The sequence below is a fragment of the Xyrauchen texanus genome, chromosome 36 (assembly GCF_025860055.1).
Source record: "Xyrauchen texanus isolate HMW12.3.18 chromosome 36, RBS_HiC_50CHRs, whole genome shotgun sequence".
In the NCBI taxonomy this organism is placed as follows: domain Eukaryota; kingdom Metazoa; phylum Chordata; class Actinopteri; order Cypriniformes; family Catostomidae; genus Xyrauchen; species Xyrauchen texanus.
In genome coordinates this window covers 37,387,026-37,399,166 of record NC_068311.1, presented here as the reverse complement: position 1 = coordinate 37,399,166, position 12,141 = coordinate 37,387,026, and the positions used below count along the sequence as shown (strand labels likewise).

The 12,141-nt window shown below is 38.8% G+C and overlaps 1 protein-coding gene across 4 annotated transcripts in view; it reads left to right on the top strand.

The window, feature by feature from the left end:
• The window catches only part of LOC127629868 (bromodomain and WD repeat-containing protein 3-like), a 104,432-nt gene that overhangs the window by 38,282 nt on the left and 54,009 nt on the right, over positions 1-12,141 (top strand). For all 4 annotated transcript variants that reach the window (XM_052107150.1, XM_052107149.1, XM_052107148.1 and 1 more), the window contains exon 11: positions 11,288-11,388. In XM_052107150.1, coding sequence (XP_051963110.1) covers positions 11,288-11,388 — 101 coding nt within the window. The remainder of the gene's footprint in view (positions 1-11,287; positions 11,389-12,141) is intronic.

The window sequence follows — 12,141 nt, the reverse complement described above, 5'->3', positions numbered from 1 at the left end:
TTAACGCATACAGTTTTTCTACTGATAAGCAGGCTGACAATTCTCTTAGCCAATGGCTAAGTGAAGGGTGGGAGATATTTTTCCAGTACATGGAGATTAGCGAGCATAGATTTTTGGGAAGTATGCCTAAAATAAAAAGCTTTGCACTGAGGGACCAATTATTATTTAAAAAATTATATCAATCACTTTTAAAATATTTTTTAATACTTTGCATTGCCAAACAGTGAATTAAGTTACCTTTTATATCAATAACTTTTTATATAATCATCAGTTATGTCAGAATTTTTCCAGTGGAATATAAAATACAGCTCTGGAAAACATTAAGAGACAACTCTAAATGTTTCTTAAATCAGCATCTCTATATGTATGGCAGCCATCCCATTCCAGTGTCTGTTCTTGCTTGAATTTTTGAGCCAGGAGTGGCATAATTCACCCAACAGCAATGTGGAAGACTGGTAGAAACCATGCAAGGACTCATTAAAGCTATGATTTGAAAGTCAGGGTTATTACACAAATATTGATATCTAAACTCTTACTAAAGTAAAACATTAGTATTGTGTTTAAAAATGAATAGGAACTTGTTTTCTTTGTATTATTCCAGGTCTGAAAACACTGCATCTTTTTGGTTATTTTGACCTGTTTTCATTTTCTGCAAATAAATGCTCTAAATGAAAATAATCTTTATTGTAGAAATGTTGTGAAAAAGTTTATAAGAAAAAAAATCTTTTTACTCGCATATACCTATAAATAATACATTTAGAGAACATGAAAACTTGGAGTGGTCTCTTAATTTTTTCGAGAGCTGTATTTATTTCTAGTGTTGATTGTCAAATGTTGGACTTTTAACCCTCTGGGGTCTGAGGGTGTTTTGGGCCCTGGATAAGTTTTGACATGCCTTGGCATTTGTGCTTTTTTCAGTTGCTTAAAAACACATTAATGACTTAAGTCTGATAACACTGTATTCAGCACAAACTGGGCTAAAATAATATGTGAGCAAATTGTATGTACAGGTTTGTATTAAGAAAATAACGTTTATGCATGGTTTTTGAAAACTAAATTTTTAAGTCATTGAAATAAGGCAATATAACACATACCAAACATTTGTCCACAAGCCTTTTGAGAACATTCATACAAAATAATATAGTAATTTAACTTTTGTAAAACACTTTTAGTGTTAGAAAGGTCATATGCGAGGAGGCGTGAAATATCATGAATATTGATTGTAATTCACACCTGAGGAGACGAAGACCCCTCCCCTGGGTCCATCAATGAGGAATGTGACAGAAAGAGAATGAATGCGAGGAGACTTAATGATTCAAATCAAGTTTTAAGTTAGAAGTAATCTGACTATACATTTTCTTTACATAAAGACTTAATTTTAGACCTACACTACCATTTAAAAGAAGTCTCTTCTGCTCACCAAGACAGCATTTATTTGATCCAAAACAAAGTAAAAACAGTGATATCATTAACTATTTTTACAATTTAAAAGAACAGTTTTCTATTTGAATATATTGTAAAATGTAAGTTGTGATCAAAGCTGAATTTTCAGCATCATTACTGCAGTCTTAAGTGTCACATAATCCTTCAGAAATCATTATAATATGCTGATTTTCTAATATGGGCATATTTAAAGTGCATTTTACTCATTTAACCTGAACACATATTTGCAAACACAAGCTTTGTTGTTGATAATGAGGCAGCATAAATGCTGCTTTAGCCAAAACAGCATTTAGATGTAACTAAATCTTGCCTATTAAGACATATTTCAATACTCTGAATCCTGGTTGACAAGTCTGGAAACACTCCCACTAGTAAAATATGTACAGGTTTATGTAAAATAGCATGTCAACTAATGAAAACTAAATGACATACTCGTCTGAAATTGTATCCTTGGCTGGATCAAGTCTCTCTTCAAAATACAAACGTTCATCGGAGTCCCGCTCATCTTCTGAGGAAAATTTTAACTCTTCGTCACTATCCAGGAGTTTTCGCACTTGTGTATCATTTTCTTCCTAATGCGCAGAGAAGCGAATTGTCTTTGTTTTTAAGACACAGTAGGGGGCATTTACCATTTGCATTGATTGCCTCAACACATTACCGTATGAATAGCGGTCTCTGCTCTTTTCCCTTAGGTTGACAAAATACAAATAATGTTATCCAATAATGTGTAGATCTCCAATCATATTACAATGCCAAAGTTTACCTGGAGTGAAAGTCCCATTGCGCTATATAGGTGATAAATATGATGTAAACTGTTCACAAAGAGCCTTTTGTGCTTCATATCAGACCTCTACAGTATTCTTAGCAAAGGTATTTGTGCTATACTTTGAGATTTTTTTCAAGGGATTCAAAATATAAATGCGTCAAGGCTCATGGCATTTTGGGTCTCCATCCTTGTTTGTACACTGTATAGATGGACTGCAGAACCAGAAAAGAGCAGCCCTTAACTGTGCTGCCAAATGTACCACTGTAAATTGGCAGTTTTAAAATCCACCTCTGTCATAGGGCAAGTTGAAAAGAAATAATCATAGTCTTGGATATCTTTTGCTCCAAATAAATTTAGCAATACGCTTCCTCATATTTATATTACTCATATTGTACTCGGGCATTATATTCATTTTGATTTCCTATTTCTTAAATTGTACAAATAAATGGTAGAGGAATTGGTTCTGTAGGTATTGGAAAAAATGGGGTCCAGGTTATAGTAGGGCTGCTCGATTATGGCAAAAATCATAATCATGATTTTATTGATCAATATTGAGATCAGGATTATTTAACACAATTACTAATTGGCTTTGGAAATCTCTTGCGTTTATTGAACTTTTTAAAAAAATTAATATTTTTAACAGTGGATTTTCTAGAACTTGAAAAGTAAAACTGGGTAGGGGAGGAGGCTATTGTCATATGGTAATTATTTAGTTAAATGTGGTAGTCAAATAATGGAACGCCTCCATTGCCACCATTTACAGCAGGAGTGCTCAGTTTTATTGAATAAGATCTACTTTTTCATCATGTTATTACAGCAAGATCTACCATATACAATAAAGATTATACATTATCACTAGGGCTGTCAATCGATTAATTTTTAATCAAATTAATTACAAGATGTCCCGATTTAATTTAATCGCATACTTGATGAGAAAGCCCCTCGTATAACAATAATTCAATATATAATGATGAAATAATTATACGTAGTTATCTTTTAAATATTTAAAAAGTTTATATATATTCAGAGAATTACAATGTATTGGTTACTACCATATTATTGAACATAAACCAATCATTGGCATACATTTCACAGCAATCCATGTCAGAAGTGAATTTGTCATTTAGTTCGAGAATTATTATGAGGACTTGTTTAAATATAGTTTAATACTTCGAACACATCTTGAGATCATTTAGTTCAAATTTGCGCTCCATCAAATGTTTTGAACGTAACTCATGTTTGTATTGTGTGTCTGCTGGATGGTTGTTTTCTTCACTGTATAAACTGCGTGTTGCCACACAGCTGAAAATTCAATTACTGCCCTCTGGAGTAAACGGGTGGTACTACAAGCTTGCATTTCTCAGGAATCTTCTTTATTACAATCCGGGGTCATTGCAATTTAATTATGTAAATTGTTTTTTTTTAAAGCGCTATTTTTTATAAAATTAATCGCACTGAATTAACACGTTAAATCGACAGCCCTAATTATCACATACCATAATTTAAGTTGTCTGTAGTGAAATTTTGACTTCTCAAAACCACAACAAATAGTAACACTAACTAATATGTTAATTATGGAAGAATGTTTTCAAGTTCTTAATTATTCAAGACTAGTAAACAGTCAAGAATTTAAAAACGGCAATAAATAGATAAAAACATAATAGAACAAAATATACAAATTAAGAAAATTGTGCTTTATTTTAACAACAGTAGGCTATCAAGCATTCAAGTAAACATTCAGAATGTAATGCAACATAAAACTTCTACTGGTCTTCAGTGTATGATTTTAATAAATTAATAATTTTTAAAGCTACTAAAGTTATTCAGTCAAGAGCAGTGACTCTTTTTCTCTGCTGTTTACATTAATATTAGACATAACTCATTGTGTTTTGATGGGCATTTTGGTAGAATTTTGAAATGTATTTGACCGCTCCGGTGCGCACTAGCGCAATCATTTTCGGAACACGCGTATGCTGCCTGTCAATCAAACAGGGCACAGCTATTACTAGATAACTAGCAAATTATTCAATTACATACTCTGGGTTACTTTCAACAGCAGAATAAGAATATGCACTTTCTAATAAGTGGCACAGGCCTAGGCTATCACATATAGCTGGTTATTTAGTTATTGACGTTTTAATCATTAAGCTTGTACGGTCAGGCAAGTAAAATGCTCTTTCACTTGCCCATTCAAAAATCCACTTGTCCCGGATAAGCGTTAATGTCGAGCCCTGATAAAATATTGTATTCAGCATTCTCAATAAAAAAAATTCTTCTGCAGTATAGTATATGCAGTATGGTGAATTTAAGTTGTTTTAAAGGAGTTTTAGATATTATTTTGGTAATCAACCCAAAAAGATGAATAAAAAAACAGGTGTATAATGGGCTAAGACTCCACTCTCACCTTTTTGTTTACTTTGATTCATCTTTAACTCACAAAAAATAAATAAAATCTCTCCTTAATAGAGCTGCGTATCACCTATTTTCTTCATGATAATATACACACAGTGAACGTGATGCAGATATTATGATTCACTACATTGTAAGCAATCACGTTAAAATCTAGCTGACGCAAGTTCTTATCAGCCGGAAGAAGATTCATTCTCTTCCCCGGTCATTTCATACAACTCATAGACGCGACGCTGACCACACAGAGAAATGCCAGTTTCGGAGTCTATTTTTATAACCTGCTTCCATATTATTTGAACTTTAACAAAGGATGCTTTAAAGATATAATGCTGGGGCATTATTATTATTATTATTATTATTATGCATTATTTTATATTGTATCAGTGGAATTTTGGTTTTGCATGACATGGATTATATATTATTGCTGTCAGGACCGGGGCTTGAACCCAGAGTGTGCTGCTGGCAACCCAGAGCACTAACCGCTATGCTATGGAGCTGTGTGGACCCAAACTGCAGAGAATCACAAGAGGCAGGACTTTAAGGAAAACAAAGCTGTCTTTACTTGATGTTCTTCTTGAATAAACACAATAGATCAGTCATCAAAAAGCAGGGCTGAAGAAAGTACAGATCCTCAATAGCTTGATGCTGGCAAAACATGTCCAAAAGCATAGAACAAACTTCCCAAACAAGAAGGTCAAAAGATATTGGAGAAAGTCTGTCAGTGTAATCAAAAGTAGGTAAAATGGGAACAGGCATTTACATAAGATAAGCCCAAACAAAAGAAATTCAAGACTGAGCAAAGATACAATCAAAAGCAGGGCTTATATATATATATATATTACACATACACACTCACACTAACAAGCCAGGCACAGGTGATATCATTAAGCTAATAATGAACTGGAAATTAGGAGGAAGTTGTGAAAGGACTTGTGCTCTAGGTTCCCCTCTGCTGGTCAGACCGTGGTGTGACAATTGCACTTTCTTAAAGTAGGGGAAAGAATACCATTCTAGGATACACATTTCTAAAAAAGGTCAGACTAATTTATTAGATTTTTGTAAATATCAATTAGTAGACATCTAGACTATGGATTCAGAATGATCTAAAAAATTATATATTCACAAAATCCGATTCATAAATTCAAAATCTGATCCTTAAATTCAAAATGCATTTAATAAATGTACTAGTGAGGGCACAAATAGTTCCCCAATTGCCAACACAAATACTTCTCACCATCCATCCATCTTCAACCGCTTATCCGAAGTCGGGTCGCGGGGGCAGCCACTCCAGCAGGGTGTCCCAAACTTCCCTATACCGAGCCACATTAACCAGCTCTGACTGGGGGACCCCGAGGTGTTCCCAGGCCAGTGTGGAGATGTAATCCCTCCACCTAATCCTGGGTCTTCCCCGAGGCCTCCTCCCATCTGGACGTGCCTGAAACACCTCCCTAGGAAGGCGGCCAGGGGGCATTCTTACCAGATGCCCAAACCACCTCAATTGAGCTCCTTTCGACGCAAAGGCGCAGCGGCTCTACTCAGAGCTCCTCACTCTATCTCTAAGGGAGAAGCCCGCCACTCTTCTGAGGAAGCCCATTTTGGCCGCTTGTACTCTCGACCTAGTTCTATCGGTCATGACCCAGCCTTCATGACCATAGGTGAGGGTAGGAACAAAAATTGACCGGTAGATCGAGAGCTTTGCCTTCCGGCTCAGCTCTCTTTTCTTGACAACGGTGTGATGGAGCAAGTGCAATACCTCCCCCGCTGCCCGATTCTCCAGCTAACCTCCCACTCTATTATCCCCTCACTCGTGAACAAAACCCCAAGGTACTTGAACTCCTTCACTTGGGGCAATACCTCCTTCCCTACCTGGAGTACGCACTCCATCGGTTTCCTGCTGAGAACCATGGCCTGAGATTAAGAGGTGCTAATCCTCATCCCAACCGCTTCACACTCGACTGCCAAGCGATCCAGTGAGAGCTGAAGGTCACTGACCAATGATGACATGAAGACAACAACATCTGCAAGAAGCAGCGATGAGATCCCCAGCCCACGAACCGCACACCTTCCCACCCCGACTACGCCTCGATATCATGTCCATGAATATCACAAACAGGATTGGTGACAAAGCGCAGCCTTGGTGGAGACCAACCCCCACATTGAACGAACTCTACTTTGTGCCGAGGACCCGGACACCGCTCTCGCTTTGGATGTACAGGGATTGGATCACCCTAAGATCACCTCCCACAGTCTCTCCTGAGGGACCCGGTCATACGCCTTCTCCAGATTCACAAAACACATGTAGATGGGCATACTCCCAGGCTCTTTGCGAGAGTAAAGATCTGGTCTGTCATTCCACGGCCAGGATGGAACCCGCATTGTTCCTCTTCAATCCGAGGTTCGACAATCGGCCGAACCCCCCTCTCCAGCACCTTGGAGTAAACTTTACCTGGGAGGCTGAGAAATGTGATACCCCTGTAGTTGGCACACACTCTCTGATCCCCCTTTTTGAAGAGGGGAACCACCACCCCGTTCTGCCACTCCTTAGGCACTGTCCCAGATTTCCACGAAATGTTGAAGAGGCGTGTCATCCATGACACCCCCTCCACATCCAAAGCTTTCAGCATTTCTGGTCGGATCTCATTAATCCCGTGGCTTTGCCACTGCTGAGTTGCTGACCAGTGACTTCCCCCAGGGAAATAGAATCTGATCCCCCATCATCCTCCGGCTCTGCCTCTAGCATAGAGGGCGTGTTGGGATTTAGTAGTTCCCTTGTTTGAGGTTAACAGAGTCCCATCTTTGCTGTATACAGCTTGGATGGTTCCCCGTTTCCCCCTCCTAAGGTGGCGGATGGTTTTCCAGAAGCATTTTGGTACGGACCGAAAGTCCTTCTCCATGGCTTCTCTGAACCTTTCCCACACCCACTGCTTTGCCTCCCTCATGGCCGAGGCCGCAGCCCTTCAGGCCTGTCGGTACCTTGTAACTGCCTCTGGAGACCTCCGGGACAACAATTCCTGGAAGGTCTCTTTCTTCAGTCGGACGGCTTCCCTGACCACCAGTTTCCACCAAGGTGTTCGAGGGTTACCACCCCTTGCGGCACCTAAAACCTTGAGGCCGCTGCTCTCCACCTCAGCTTCGGCAATGGAAGCTTTGAACATTGCCCTCTCCAGTTCAATGTCCCCAACCTCCGCAGGGATGCCTGAAAAGCTCCGCTGGAGGTGTGAGTTGAAGATCTCGCGGACAGGGACCTCCTCCAAACGTTCCCAGTTCCCCCCACTCCTCGCTTGGGCTTCCCATGTCTGTCCAGAGTCTTTCTCCACCCCCTGACCCAACTCGCCACCAGATGGTGATCGGTTGACAGCTCTGCCCCTCTCTTCACCTGAGTGTCCAAAACATATGGCCTCAGATCCGACGACACAATTACAAAATTGATCATCAACCTTCGGCCTAGGGTGCTTTGGTACCACGTACACTTATGAGCATCCTTATGTTCGAACATGGTGTTTGTTATAGATATTCCATGACTAGCACAGAAGTCTAATAACAAACATCCACTCGAGTTCAGATCGGGGAGGCCGTTCCTCCCAATCACGCCTTTCCAGGTGTCCCTGTCATTTCCCACTTGCGCGTTGAAGTCACCCAGCATCATATGGAGTCCCCTACTGGGGCCCTATTCAGGACTCCATTCAGGGTCTCCAAGAAGGCTGAATACTCTGAACTGCTGTTCGGTGCATTTGCAAGACAACAGTCAGAGTTCCCCCCACCCACAACCAGTTGAGTATCCCCACACCCGCCCTGACGCCTCGCAACCTAGGAAACTTCAGAGAAGAATAGAGTTCATCCCCTATCCAGGAGTACGGATCCATAGCCAAAACTGTGCGTCGAAGTAAGCCCCACCAGATTCAAGTGAGGTGACGTTCCACGTCCCTAGAGCTAGCCTTTGCTGCCCGGGTCTGGTCCGTCGAGGCCCACAGCCTTCACTGCCACCCATATGGCAACTCACCTGACTCCTGCGGTTTCTCCAATGGGTGGTGGGCCCAAGGGATGTAGAGGGGGTGTCACGTCGCTTCTTCGGGCTGTGCCTGGCCAGGCTCCGTGACAAGCCCGGCCACCAGGCGCTCGCCGACGACCCCTCCATCTGGGCCTGGCTCCAGACAGGTGCCCCTCAATTTCTCCAGGCAGGGTAACTCCTCCTCTTGCCATTTCTTTTCATGGAGTCTTTGTGAACCATTCTTAGTCTGGCCCCTCACCTGAGAACACTTTGCCTTGGGAGACCCTACCAGGAGCACATGGCTCCAGACAACACAGCCCTCAGGATCATAAGGGCACACAGACCTCTCCACCACGATAAGGTGCTGGTTCCCAGGGAGGTACTTAAAGTCAAAGTTTTTACAAATATGGATATATCAAGTTATATAATTAATTTGCATCATAACATTGGTAAATGTTGTTACATTTATTCATGGATTGTTGAATCTGTATTTGCATATTGTCACATGTGTGGATGGCTTTGAATTACGTTTTAGCCAATCACATTGAGCTTTTTTTAATCCACCAATCATAACACACCTTGCTGAAGTGGATATTGTTTCCCTGTTACCAGTAACTATGAGAACAATGTGGAGAAATATCTGATAGATTTGGCTACTTTAACAATGAAAATATGACAAAGCTGTTGTGTAGTTTTTTGCACTTCAGACAAAGCTAAAAAAACAGGAAATTATTTTTGTATCCCCTTTCAACCAATAAATATAGAAGCCTAAAGAAGAGCACCTTGGCTGCAAGCTGTTGAGTCGTACAGTTCAGAAGTCTTGGTACAGAAGTTTACATTTATGTTTTTCACGTTAATGTTTTATTTGATTGGGATCTACAATGTTTAACTTTTTTTTTTTTTTTTTTTTACATCAACACATTTGTTTATCTCCTTTAGTATGGTCATTAAAGTGTTTTTGTCCACACATTAATGATATTTTGAAATTATTCTACACAAAAATATTTAAGAGGTGAAACCTGTGAAATGGTTGATGTGATTTCAATGGAAGACCTTTTAATTATTTTAATAGTACAATTTACTGCCTCAGCAGACAATGCAAGAAGGCTTACACTTTGGTAAAGTTAATAGTACACATAGAATAAAACTAAGCAAAAAACAAAGGGGGGTGCAGTAATTATGGGAATTAAAATAAATCTAATTAAAGAAGAAATATGCAGCAGTAATATGCAATGTAGAAACAATTAATCACTATCATAAGCAGTTTTCATTATTGTTTCTTCGTAATAAGTACCTTGTTTGGCAGTAAAGTCCATGCTTATGGTGATGAGTATACATTCATACCTAGTACTGCGTAGCTAAACATTTACAGCAACTTTGTTTCATTAATTAAACACTTTGCCAAACCCAATGGTAAGTACAACATCCCCTTAGAAGTTTGATTTGATTTAAGTATGAAAACCAATATAAGCAGCACTCCGATCATGTCATGTTTTCTCAGGAATGTTGTCTTGTTCTCTGGTGTTAACTCATCATTATGTCTCTGCTGGAACCACTGTTGTGATTATATGATGAATGATTTATTCTTGAATCCGCTCTGATGTTTCTCAAACACACTAAACCATGTATTCAGCATGTGGTCGACTGCAGCCACAGTGTTTTTCTTTATGCTCCTATATTTATTGTTTGAAAGGCATTTTATGTTATGGGGTTTGTCTGAAGTGCAAAAAACTACACAACAACTTTTCGTCATGTTTTTAGTTGTTAAAACAGCCAAATCTATCAGATATTTCTCCCCGTTGTTCTCAGGAATGAATGAGCAACTCTGGTAACGATATCCACCAGAGTTCAGCAAGGCATGTTGTGATTGGTGGATTAAAAGCTCAATGTGACTGGCTAAAGAAAAGGGGGAAAAAGCAATTTACGATTCGAAACCTTGCAGGTAAGTCTCAAAAAAGCCACACACAAATCCAAAGGGATCCACACACATGTAAACATTTACAAATGCTGATTCAACAATCCTTAAATGAGACCACATTCACAAACGTTTTAATGCAAATGAATTAAAGGACTTGTTAAATACATATTTTTAAAAACATTTTGAATTTAAGTGAGAAGTATTTGTGTGGACAATTGGGGAAATATTTGTGCCCTGACTTGTATATTTATGAATTGTATTTTGAATGTATGCATCTTATTTTGTGAATGTGAATTGTGCTGTGCATTTATGAATTGTATTTTGTAAATATATTATTTTTGAGATCATTCTGGCTCAATTCTAGACCAGCTGATTTGCTACTTTTAATATTAGTTATTGCCGCATCAATCTTGCTCCTCTATTTCTTTGTCTACTCAGTCCCTATCATTTCCAGACATTTTTGGGATTTGTTTCCATTTATACTGTGAAGCTCTAAAAATAACATAGAATCCCAAAACAAATACAACTGGAAAACGCAATATATAATGGCAAATTATTATAAGTTATTTTAATCAAGTCCTTTTCTGTGCACTTTCATTAGTAATCTGAGGCTGTTTATTTGTTGCCCAAGTATTGATACCGGGGCACCAGGGCAGGTATCGTGCCAAAGTTTTGGTAACGGAGCAATGCTATTCTCTGGACATAAAGTATCCTTGTTTATGGAAGGTTTCCTAATGTTGACATTTTGTTTTCCCTCATACAGGTGGCATGTTCCTTGCAACAGGAAGCACTGATGATGTCATCAGGATATACTACATGGGCAGTGGCAGTCCAGAAAAACTAGCCGAGCTTGACTCTCACACAGTAAGTGCTCTTGGTTAAAATGGATTGTTCACCCCATAAATGTATATTTTGTCATCATTTACTTGCCCTCATGTCATTCCAAATCCATATGACTTTTGTCCCATGGCACTCCAAAATAGAAACTTGTCCTGAATGCTCTTTCATAATCGTTTATAATGAGGACTGGGGCTATTGAGATCCAAAAATTACGCACACACACACACCGCTGTAAAAGTAGTCTATAGCACTTGGCTCTATATTTTAAGTATTCTGAAGCCTTGTGATATCTTTATCTGAAGAAAATACTGACATTTGAAGTTGCACTACAGCACTTTCGGCTCCCTAAAATTGCAAATAAGTTGTGGAGTAAAGTTTAACATGAGTTGTATATGGTTAGAGGTTACCTGGACTTTGCCTATGATCACTCGAGATATTCACCCGCAGAGTCATGACATTATATTTTCGCTTGGATGTATTGTTATTCACTAAAACATTTATAACTGTAATATTACTTGCATCGTTGAAGATAAACTGCACTCTTATTTACATATTTTAATGATTATTCAAGTGTTTTAAACACCACATAATTTATAGTATTGTACTACATTTATCCCAAATTTAAGAAATTATACATGAGATATGACTTGTGTAATACACATAATTATTTTATATTACTATATACAGCCTCAGTGGACAATGCAAGTAAACGGTAATAATACTAAAGTAGCCCTATGCACTGTGCACAAAATCTATTATACTGAGAACACAAATAGA